The sequence below is a fragment of the Pan paniscus genome, chromosome 12, assembly GCF_029289425.2.
Source record: "Pan paniscus chromosome 12, NHGRI_mPanPan1-v2.0_pri, whole genome shotgun sequence".
Classification (NCBI taxonomy): Eukaryota; Metazoa; Chordata; class Mammalia; order Primates; family Hominidae; genus Pan; species Pan paniscus.
In genome coordinates, this window is record NC_073261.2 from 93,549,766 (window position 1) to 93,562,257 (window position 12,492).

Sequence of the window (12,492 nt, forward strand, 5' to 3'; positions counted from 1 at the left end):
GCATCAAGGAGCTTCTGCCTATCTGTAAAATCCTGCTCTGAATTCTTGTCTTTTCTTGAGATGGAGTCTCTCTGCATCGCCCAGCACAATCTCTGCTCACTGCAATCTCCCCTACCCAGGTACAGGCAATTCTCTTGACTCAGACTCCTGAGTAGCCAGGATTACAATTACAGGCATGCGCCACCATGTCTGGGTAATATTTTTTTTTTTTTTTTTGAGACAGAGTCATTGTCACCCAGGCTGGAGTGCAGTGGAGCAATCTTGGCTCACTGCAACCTTCACCTCCTGGGTTCAAGCAATTCTCCTGCCTTAGCCTCCCCAGTAGCTGGGATTACAGGCACACACCACCACACCTGGCTAATTTTTTGTATTTTTAGTAGAGATGGGGTTTTGCCATGCTGCCCAGGCTGGTCTCGAACTCCTGGCCTCAAGTGATCCACCCACCTTGGCCTCCCAAAGTGCTGGGATTACAGGCATGAGTCACCGCACCAGGCCCTATTCCGTATTTTTAACCTTTACTCAGCAATATCCCATTGCAATGGTGCTGTTAACAGATGAGTTATCTCCATGTTACAGGCAAACCATATCATAGCAGGTTTTGGACAGAATGAGTTACTGAGGGGAGAGAGGGCATGTCATTTGGCCTGAGCAATGCTAAATTCTAAACAAATGCTAACACATTTCTGACAAGTATAATTTAAGAAGTTACAAAATGAAAAATTAGGACTTAATCTAAAATGCCTAGAACCCTGAGCATTTCTGATCTAGTGGTTTGAGTTCAATAGTCAGAAAGCTGTTCATGTCTGCAATTACTGCTCGATCATAAGACATCATAAAACCTGTGGACATTCCCCTTTTTACAAAAGTAAGGCCATTATGCCAAAGCCCTTCTGTTTCCTTCAGGATTGAAGACATTTTCAACAAACAAGGTCACTAGATTGACTGTATCCGAAATTTTAAAAATTCATCCACCTGTATTTTAAAATCCAAGCAGCAGAAATTTTGGACAATTCCAATCCACATGGGAATGCCTCAATCTCTATGCAAAGAACAACTAAGAATGCTTCACTTTTTCTGAGGGGGAAGGTAAGACTCCTTTATGTCCAATGAGCACCCGATAGCATCAATTCGTCAAGAAGAGCCTCAAAATACATTTTAACCTGATCTTTAATTTCACAATGCATAGGAGAAAAATTTTCCAGTGTTCTGAAATCTATATGCATCATTAACACATTTTTTAAAAAACACTGCTGGGCATGCATGTGAACTGCAGAAGCACTGCAGAGAACCCCATCCATCAGTTCTGAAGAGCAGCAGAGAAGTGCATTCTAGAAAACCATCAGGCCTCAAGGATGAAGGATTCTGGTTGCTGTTTTCAGGAAGCTATAAAAACTTTGATGTTGTACTCCAGAACAGGGCCCTCTACTCCCCAAGCCCCTCCTGCCATCACCGTAAAGAATGTCTTTCATTTGCTGGTATCATGTTCAAATTAATTACATTGGTTCTGCCATATGGCATATCCTCAAATGGAAATTTTTTTCCTAGCTCCTGATTCACAGATGTGCCAGACTGATGAATATCTCTGTTGAGTTCAGAGAAGTCTTGGATGCACAGCACGGTTCTGTACAATGTATTGCTGCTGGCATTGATACTAACATTACCCTGACCCAGCCCTTCCTAGGTGGTAATGAAGCCTGGGTGGATTGTATTTCAGACTTCAACTTCCCCCGAGCCCTTTCAAGTGGCCCTTGTGAGATGCCCCCATGTGGACACCTCCCCCCACTTTGCCTACTGTGCAGGGCCACTGTGAACATGGCAACTTACGTTTGGTGCACCTCTGGGAGCCAGGGGCCTTACTCCAGCCATGACAGCACCGCCCTCCACAGACATTGACCCTGAAACAAAGCAAGATCGCTGAGTCCAGCAGCAGAAAGACCCCCTTCCCAAGAACCCAAGCTTCCAGCATGTTCCAGAAAGGCCAGCCTCCAGCTTCTGCAACCCTCTGGATGAGAGAGAGTCCTAACAGGTACCCTGGATGCCCAACCCAAAGCTGCCCAAGCAGAGGGGCAAGGCCCATACATATATCAGGGAATGCTGGGAGAACCAAAAAGCCTGCATAAACCTAGGGCTATACAGGAAGGGAGAACAGGGCCCAACAAATGGTTTTCTTACCCCCAAATTACAGTAGAGCCAAATTTATTTTTTCTATTATCTGGGCCAACATTTTAAATTGGAAATGAGTTTCAGAGAGAACTGTCCAAAAAGGAGTGAGGGCACATGGCCTGGAATCACCCCTGAAAAAAACATGCCAACTAAGCAAAACAAGTTTTCCCCTACACCCCAACCTGAGATGAATTCCCACAACGGGAAGACACTATGAGCGCCCCATAACAGAAACATTCCAACCAAAACTTTTATCAATACCAAGACACCCCACCCCAGGAAAGCAGACCCCACAGGTGCAGCGAAGTCCAAGCCCATGATTTCTCTGATGCTGCAAAGTTCCAGGCCACAGAACAGGAGCTGGATCTTTACGGCTAGCCCGCCCTCGAAACATTTTTTTCATTAGCTAGACCAAAATTAAAACTCAGTTGCAGAGTTTAATTGATGCTGAGGGATTAAACTGTAGTGACCTCAAGTTTACGCCCATCTTCTAGAAGCAGTTGGGTTTGCGCGCAGAAGGTTACGCCCCAGGCAGAAATGCCTTTTGTGTTTACCCGCAGCTCGGTAACAATGCACTCGGAGTTTCACGTCAGTAAAAGTTCCTGGGCTTCCCCGCACTCCCCTCTTCCCGCGGCGCCCAGCGCAGGCGGAGGCGGGGGGAGAAAGCCGACCCACCGCGCGCGACCGCCTTGGCCACCGCGGGGCTCCGAGTGGCCCTGACCCCGCAGGTCCCTCCGCGGGCGGTGCGCGCGAGGCGGGCGGGCGGGCGGAAGGGGGTGTGGGCTTACCCCTGCAGCTGCTGCTTCTGGTGAACCTGCAGCCTAGAGCCTCCGCCGCTCTGGGTCTCCTGCGGCACCTTGGAGCGCACAACTTGCCTGCCTTGTTTGGTGAACGGGGCGGCTGCCGGGTGGCCGCCGGGCTTGGGGTGGAGCTGCCCGCCGGGGGCCGCGGGACGCGCAGGCTCCGGCGGCGGCGGCGGCAGTCTGAGCCCCTGCAGGGCCGCCCCGCCCGGCTTGCTCGTGCGCCGGGTCCTCTCCGAGGGGACCCCGGGGGAGGCACGGCTGGGGGCGCCGGCAGCCGCCGAGCTGCGGCTGTACCTGGCGTTGAGCGCGACGTTGAATGTCCGCGAACGCGGGGGCCCGCTCAGGGGCAAGGCGCCGGCTGCCAGGCCGGGGCCCGGGTGCACCACGTAGGTGATCCTCCGCACCCGGCCGTGCGCCGAGGACGCGAGCAGCCCTGCCCAGAGCAGGAACCCCCACCTGAGCCAGGCCCCCGCCATCGCGGGCCCCAGCGGGCGCGACCGGCCGCGCGCGGTCCGGCCCCCTCCCCCGGCCGTGCGGCTCGCCTTTCCCCGCGCGTTCGGGCTCCCCCGAGAGCTGCCGAGAGCCCGGGAAAGGCGGGAAGAGACCAAGTCGGTGGCGAGGGAGGAGGCTCTGCGGGCAGCTGAGCGGCCCCAGACCCCGGCCGATTGTGGCTGGGAGCAGGAGGAGGGCGTGGGGGTGGGGAGCGCGGAGCCCGGGGAGCGGGGAGGGGCGAGGGGAGCGGGCCGCGCAAGGTGAGGGTCCGCGCGCCCGGCCGGGGGGTGCAGCGCGCGCCGCAGCGGGGCCCAGCGAGGGTGGCCGAGAGCGAGCGAGAGCGCGCGGGACACTCCGAGGCAGCCCCGGCGGCGAAGTCTTTTAAAAGTTTCTCTCCCGTGGCCCCGAGTGTCAGACCTGAGCAGCCAATCTCCGGCAGACGTGACGTCAGGCGGCAGATCCTAATTGGGGAAGGCGTGCGAGGAGCCCGAAGGCGCGCCGCCACCCTCCACATCCACGGGGGTTGCCCCCGTGGGTCGCCGAGGCGGAGGTCCCCACGCCCCGGTCCCGTGTCCCGGGAGAGGACAAAGCGCTCAGCAAAGTTACTGAACGGTCCTGTCCTTTCAGAAGCCCCATGCGTTTGATATTGTTTGGAAGCCCCGGCATTTTCTTATCCGTGTTTGCTGTGATACTTGCTGCGGGGTTGAATTCAGATACCAAATCGGGCCCCAGAAAGGGCTGTCGGGGCGCGCTGAGGTCTCCATCGGAAACCGTTTAGGTGGCTCCCTGTGGGGCTGTAAAGTCCCCGTGGCTGCTTCTCGGTATGCAGCCTCTGGTACCCTACTTCTCGCTTGGCAGGGATGGGAGTGCAGGGCGGGCAGCAGAGGGCGCCCGCGTGGGACAGGGAGAACCGCCCAGGGACAACCGCAGAGACAGCCCTGTCCCTGGGCCTTTAGGGTAGGACTAGAGTTCAGGATCCCTGAAAACCCTAAGCCATTATTGTTTTTAATAAAGGCGAATCGGTTCACGGGACCGTAATCCGACCGGGTCACCCAACTTGGAGATGACCTGACCCATTTAAGAGAGATGGCAGAATGTTCCAGGGATAGAGTCTGGGGGGTCATAGTGCTCTTTGGGGAAAACCATGAAATAATGACATATTTACTTTTAGCATTTGAATTCAAAACAATGTCGCATGATTTTATTATGTGAATGCAATAGAAAGTCCACAGTCAGAGCAGTCTTCCTCTTTTTTTTTTTTTTAAGCCTTTAACTTAAGAATGATGGTGTGTTTCCAAGGCTTTGGTTGTTCTTGTTCTTATTTACTTGTGGCTTATCCTTTTGTTTTGTTGCCTGCATGCATTGGCTAGTAGACAATTGGTAGCAGGTGACAATGGTTTAAGAAGCATTAATGGAAAAATAATTTAACCCTAAGGAAACTTAACCCATTAATTAATTTTTTTTTCTGCACATTGGAGAAAGACCTCCAATATTTGATTTGGCAGGCAGGGCCTCAGTCCAGCTGCCTGAGCACTAGCTGCTTGTGAGAACACAGTTTGAGAGCACCGGACTGGAGGAAAGAGCCCTCAGGTCCAGTCCTAACACTGCCATTAGTAAGCTGAAGGACCACAGGCAGCTCACCTCTCCTTCTGAACCTCCACTTCCTCCTCTGTCACAGAGGAATTGGATGAAAAGTCCTTGCCAGCCCTAGCAGTCTGTGTCTCTAAGAACATCCAGGGTCCTTCTGGACAGGATCATTCTAGGTCAGCCCCTGAGCCAGGCCAAAGTGAACTAGCTGAGAAGATTGAGGATTGAGGTGAGTCACAAGGCTGCCTCCCAGGTTGGTTCGAAGGTAATGAGTTACCTCAATTGATTGTTCACAGTCAGTTACGGATCCAATTCCTTGTTCTACTCTTTCCCATCTTCTTGATACTGTACTTGACTAGTCTTAAGAAAAGTTTAAAGAAAAAAAAAAAAAGAAGAAGCTGTCTCTCAGCACCAGGTTCTGTATGAAGGATACAACAGAAGCTAATATCCACCGCATCTCTGAAGGAGGCACTGAGGCTGTGGAAATACAAAGGATCACAAGGCATAAAGCCCTTGTCTTTAAGAAACTTCGTGTCTTGTTAGGGAGAGAAGATGTAAATGAAAGCTTAAAAATGATAACAACTTAATGAAGCAACACTTTGAGATCATGATAGACCTCTCACAAGGGAGGACCTGATTTGTATGATGCCTGTATCATAGTACAGCCCACAATTCTTTGTCATCTTACGGAAAATTCACCAACATGTAGGGAAAATACTTCCTACCTGCAACTCAGATCAGTTCACAGAGCTCTTACCTCTCAGGTAGGGATAATGTAACAGCAGATGAAATGGTTGGAGGTGGGGAGGAGGGTGATTAGCATAGCTACAACATTCTGCAGAGCCAGGACAGGAGAGGAGAGATGTCAGACAGAGGAAAGCTCAGGAAAGAGTAAAGGACAGCATCCCCAACAGGACCAGCCTCTACCTGTCTTCAGTGGTGGTCACTCCCAGTCCCCAGATGGACAGATGGCAAGCATTAAAGCTGCTTTTGGGCAATAAGTGGCAGCTACCTGTGGAGGGCACAGCCTGGATGGGGACTCTAGGGGGCTGGGCTCTACCTGCTGCTTTACTTCTGTATTAGTATGTTCTCATGCTGCTAATACGTACCCGAGACTGGTTAATTTCTAAAGGAAAGAAGTTTAATTGACTCACAGTTCCGCAGGGCTGGGGAGGCCTCAGGAAACTTACAATCATGGCAGAAGGGGAAGGCAAACACGTCCTTCTTCACATGGTGGCAGCAAGGAGAAGTGCCGAAGCAAAAGAGGGGAAAGCCCCTTAAAAAACCATCTGATCTCCTGAGAGCTCACTATCAGGAGAACAGCATGAGGGTAACCGCCCCCATGATTTAATTACCTCCCACCGGCTCCCTCTCACGACACGTGGATTACAATCCAAGACGAGATTTGGGAAGGGACGCAGCCAAACCATATCAACTTCCCGTGGAAACTTGAGCAAGACATTTCACCTCTCTGAGCCTCAGTTTCCAGAAGGCCTGGGACTCTGCCTGAGATCCTAGTGTTTGGGGGAGAAATGACCTTAACCAGGCCCTTTGGCTCTGCAGAAAAATGTTTTTTAACCATTAAAAAATGCAGAATGCAGTTTTCCTCTCAACCCACAGCAATGGAGAGGTGGGCATTTCACACCAATCTTTAACCCAATTACAACCTGCCTTATGACAGATTTGGATATATCACAATCAGATCATCTCTGAAACAAAACCACAGGAAAAAAACAAAAAACAACAACAAAAAAAACCTCTAGTGTGAGGCTGGGCACCATGGCTCACACCTGTAATCCCAGCACTTTGGGAGGCCAAGGCAGGCAGATTACTTGAGGTCAGGAGTTTGAGACCAGCCTGGGCAACATGGTGAAACCCCAACTCTGAAAAAAATAAAAATAGGCCAGGTGCAGTGGCTCACACCTGTAATCCCAGCACTTCGGGAGGCCAAGGCAGGCAGATTACTTGAGGTCAGGAGTTTGAGAACAGCCTGGCCAACATGGTGAAACCTCGTCTCTACTAAAAATACGAAAATTAGCCGGGCATGGCAGCACATACCTGTAATCCCAGCTACTCGGGAGGCTAAAGCAGGAGAATGACTTGAACCCTGCAGGTGGAAGTTGCAGTGAGCCAAGATTGTGTCACTGTACTCCAGCCCGGGCAACAAAGCGAGACTCCATCTCAAAAAAATAATAAGACTAAAACTAAAAAAAATTTTTTAAATACAAAAATAAATCTCTAGTGTAAATGTTAACCCATCCGTCTACACATTAGTGTACGTGTGTATGCACACAGTTAATATGGAAATATACACATGAGCAAGCAGCCCGACTCTGTAGTTGGGAGACTCCAGCAAAATCACAGGTTTCCACATAAGTCTCTTGCTATTTACGTAACTAGCAAGATAATCCTTGAAAAACCTGTTACGCACCCCATGTACTATCATCTGAGAGGGTCACTCATCCCAAACACTGAACTCACTATTATTCTGAAGGTGAAAGCCCAGTTTCTGTCAGCCATGAGGATGGGCCTTTGCCAATTCTAGACCCAGTTTAATGCTATGGATGCTGGACTCAAACCCCCCTAGAGTTCAAGGTCCATTTATATTGGCAGTACACAACTTCCTGGTTCAAAAAACAAGCCTTTAAAGATCTCATAAAACTTCTTGGACTTCAGATGGTTTTTACAAAACAATACTCAGATGAGCTAAGTGTAAATGAATCAGAAAAGAGGATTATGTTTCCCATAAAAACTCATGAGTTTGAGGATTAGGAGAAGAAAGAAAGGCTGGCAAATGCCAAACATTTTAAAGCGCTTTGAGACCATTAGTCAAACTCAAAGCATGGCCAGTTTCCCTCATCTTTACACTTTATGAGTTTTGTAATTGAAAATCTTTTCCTACATTTAAGATCAGCTACAAATCAAATTTAGTGGCTGCCTATGATCAGAAGAGCATCCAGCCATGTTTTCTTCCAGGCAAGCATTTCATGGAGCTCCTTTTAGTCCTCTTTTAGTTTCATCAAGAAATTCTTAGAAAGAAAATGGGACGGGAGAAGGAAAAGAAATGAGAAGCCAATAGGCTGTAGATAAAAGGAAGAGAGAGAGAAAGAGCAAGAGCAAGAGAGAGACTGAGGGAAAGGAAAGTGAGAGGAGAGGAAGCAGGAGAGAGAGGGTGAGAAGGGAAAGACAGAAAGGCAGAAAGAAAAGCAGAAAGACGGATAGAGGCAAAGAAGGAAGAGGAATGAATGGAGAAAGGGGGAAGGAAGCAGAAAGCAATGAATGAGAAAGGGAACAGACAGAGATGTAGATGGAGAAAATGAAAAAATGAAAGGAGAGAATTTTAAACAGAATCTACGGCTCCATTTCCTCAGGCTGCTCATTAGGATTCTGGCAGCCTTTTCTGAACATCAGCTAGCTGTAACCTGAACATCAGTTTGTCCAGATTTGGGCTAGAATTAAATGTGCAACCTTATTAGGTGCTAGCACAGTGTGGCTGGCTGCCCCACACCTCACACAAAGTGGTAGGGACAGGAAGTCTCATGTTCTCCTACACAAGCAGCAGGCCAAGAATGGAATCTTCACCTCATGACTGCCCAAAAATAGGTAGCTTATTCACTCACACAGTCCTGTTTTGTATTTTTAACCATTTCATCAAAAGGTAGGGGTGGGGGGCGAGGCGCGGTGGCTCACACCTATAATCCCAACACTTTGGGAGGCGGAGGCGGGTGGATCACTTGAGGTCAGGAGTTCGAGACCAGCCTGGCCAACATGGTGAAACCCTGTCTCTACTAAAAAAAATAAAATAAAATAGAAAAATTAGGCCGGATGTTGTGGTGGGCGCCTGTCATCCCAGCTACTTGAGAGGCTGAAGCAGGAGAATCACTCGAACCTGGGAGGCAGGGGTTGCAGTGAGTCGAGATCTCGCCACTGCACTCCAGCGTGGGTGACAGAGCAAGATTCCATATCAAAAAAAAAAAAAGTAGGGGTGAGGGAGTTTAGAAACGTGCGACCTCCTCCACCTATGACTCTACTTCCATGAGAAAAAAACATGAAGCTTTACAAATGCAGAATTAAAGCAGAGGCTCATGTGGGCTCATGTGATGAAAATGTTAGTGTCTGTCTACCAAGCTGTGTGAGCAAGGTAGAAACAGGTCTGCTTTGCAGAAAAAGATGACGTACCCCCAGGAATGAGCAACAAGTAGAACTGAGGTTTACCCCAGCGTTTCCCTTCCCTTCCCTTTTGTTTTCATATAACAAACATTTGTTGAACAACTATAGGGTCCTCAGTTAGCTTCCATAGAAACTTACAGCAAATTCAGAACAGATTTCCATTTTAGATGGAGAAGTTAGAATTAATATGTTGTTAGATTGCAACCCAAAGTTGCCCCTGGACCAGCAAGTGCCCTTGTGCTGGCCCTCAGTGCCTGGCCATGGCAATACAGACCCTGTCCACTGGGAGCAGACAGCCTCCTGGTGTAAATAGATCCTGAACAAATCATCACATGTGAAGCAGGTATTAAAAAGGAATTACAGGCCAGGCACGGTGGCTCACGCCTGTAATCCCAGCACTTTGGGAGGCCGAGGTGGCGGATCACAAGGTCAGGAGTTTGAGACCAGCCTGGCCAACATGGTGAAACCCCGTCTCTACTAAAACTGCAAAAATTAGCTGGGCGTGGTGGTGGGCGCCTGTAATCCCAGCTACTCGGGAGGCTGAGGCAGGAGAATCGTTTGAACCCGGGAGGCGGAGGTTGTAGTGAGTCGAGATCATGCCATTGCACTCCAGCCTGGGTGACAGGGCAAGACTCTATCTCAAAAAAAAAAAAAAGGAACTACAGGGTGGGAAACAAGACCCATCAGAGGAAAATGGGTCAGGGGCATGGTCTGCCTTGCTACAAATTTAGAGGTGTCAATCAACAAAAAGGGAACTCACAAAAAATAAAGTTTTCCTTTCCCCTCCTCACTTGCCTTACATAATCAAGATGAGTATCACACCGTGGGGACTCTTAAAGACAGCAAAATGGCTCTCTGCAGCTAGCCAAAATGTGTCAATTAATTTAGCTTTCACTGAGATTTGTTATGCTCATTTATTCAGAACTTTTGAACATTAAACATGAAACTACATGATAATTAAATAGCTGTCAACACAATTTTATTTACACTTGTCATTCACACCCTCCAAACCTCATCAGGCCACTGGTTGGCCTGCATTCAATGAGGCATAAAGGAAATATGTTCCTGCTCTCAAGGAGTTTGCATCTTGGAAAACACTTGGACGCACACCAAAATGAGATGCACCTCAACAGAGAAATCTATGAAATACTTGCCTTCGGATCACCAAAAGGCCTCCAAATTTTATTTTACTTTGGTATTTCAGTTTCAAACACTTCTTTGATGTTCCATTCAGTCATTGGAACGTCCCTGCTTAAATTTCAGTTCAAAGGTGCCCAGACACCTGTAAGGTTGTTTGAGGGCTGGATGGCAATCATGTTCTCTCCATTTGGATACAGCTATTTATAAATTGTGATCCAGTTTTAAAAGGAACCTCCTGCTTTGCTTCAACTTCAGTGTCTTTCATGTTGTTGAGTTGCTAGAATTGCTTCTTTTATTATATATATATTTAATTATTTATATATTTAATATATAATATATAATATATAATATATTATATATTATATATTAATATATTATTATATATTTATATATTATATATAATATATTATTATATATTTATATATTATATATTAATATATTATTATATATTTATATATTATATATTAATATATTATTATATATTTATATATTATATGTTAATATATTATTATATATTTATATATTATATATTAATATATTATTATATATTTATATATTATATGTTAATATATTATTATATATTTATATATTATATGTTAATATATTATTATATATTTATATATTATATATTAATATATTATTATATATTTATATATTATATATTAATATATTATTATATATTTATATATTATTATATATTATATTATATAATATATAATATATAATATATTATATAATATATATAAATATATTATTATATATTATATAATATAATATATATAAATATATTAATATATATAATATAATATAATATATAAATATATTATTATATATTATATAATATAATATATAAATATATTATTATATATTATATAATATAATATATATAATATTTTATATATAAATATATATAAAATATTATATATATTATATATATTGAGACGGAGTCTCACTCTGTCTGCCAGCCTGGAGTGCAGTGGCAGAATCTCGGCTCACTGCAACCTCCACCTCTTGGGTTCAAGTGATTCTCCTGCCTCAGCCACCCAAGTAGCTGGAACTACAGGCACACACCACCGTGACTGGCTAATTTTTGTATTTTTAGTAAAGACGGGGTTTCACCATGTTGGCCAGGCTGGTCTCCAACTCCTGACCTCAGATGATCCACCCACCTCGGCGTCCCAAAGTGCTGGGATCATAGGCATGAGCCACCGCGCCTGGCCTAGAATTGCTTCTTTACTTAAATTTCAGGGAGTTATTAAAATTGTTATATCGTTTGTCTACATTAGAAGTTTCACCCAATAGCACTAGAACATGATGCTGCCTGAGTTTAACACTTGATCCTAATTTTTTTCCCAATAATCTTTCTGTCTGCCTTCAAACTGAGAAAGACATTATATAGTGACCATAGCAATCTAGAAACAGAAGAAAACTAGGAGAAAAAATACTATTCCACTTCTACATATCAATTCCTGGCCTCGTCTGCTCTTCTAAAACCTAAGGCCCATCACAGATTGCCTCCTTCTTAATTTTTCAACCTAATCTTGGGCTACATCCTCAAATAAACCTTCTGTTCCAACTACATTTATCTACCTATTTAGGTTGGTGCAAAAGTAATTGCGGTTTTCGCCATTACTTTGCGAAACCGCAATTACTTTTGCACCAACCTCATATTTTTCTTCTCAATCTTTGGAAGGAAAAAAAAGACCCTGATCAGTCACTAGTCTGTGGAAATATGACACCCACATTGCTGCTTCCAAGCCTCCCTTCATATCATTCTGAAATTCTCTCACCTCCTCAACTAAGTCTTCCTTCTCCTTCAATTAGAATTTGAGATCCTTTCATCCATGAAGCCCTTTGAAATGCCCTTAACTTCAGTTTACTCTCACTTCTAAACTCTTATGTATATTATCCATTCTCTTATGACCATTGAACACACAATCCATGCTTTGTAATAGACATAGAATACTTCTAGCAGGGGAAGACTTTTTTCTCCTTGGTCATCATGAGATAAACCAGAATTAAGGCAGGTCTTGGTTAATAATGCCTGAGGTTTGGTTAGGGACATTCTGACCTGTCTTTAGCTGTTTTCTGGCAGCATTTTGCTGAGCAATGGAGTTTGCTTAAATTTTACCCTAAC

The 12,492-nt window shown here is 45.7% G+C and overlaps 1 protein-coding gene across 12 annotated transcripts in view; it reads right to left on the reverse strand.

Annotated features, from left to right (window-relative positions):
* Positions 1-3,835, reverse strand: part of LTBP1 (latent transforming growth factor beta binding protein 1) — a 452,205-nt gene extending 448,370 nt beyond the window's left edge. For 6 of the 12 annotated variants that reach the window (XM_063594991.1, XM_055108060.2, XM_034952915.3 and 3 more), the window contains exons 1-2: positions 2,952-3,500; positions 1,825-1,895 (exon numbers count right to left, since the gene is read on the reverse strand). In XM_063594991.1, coding sequence (XP_063451061.1) covers positions 1,825-1,895; positions 2,952-3,442 — 562 coding nt within the window. In that variant the 5' untranslated portion in view covers positions 3,443-3,500. Of the gene's footprint in view, positions 1-1,824; positions 1,896-2,951 lie in introns of all 12 variants that reach the window. The other 6 variants (XM_063594994.1, XM_055108061.2, XM_063594993.1 and 3 more) reach the window with 3 other exon arrangements.
* Positions 3,836-12,492: the final 8,657 nt, after the last annotated feature.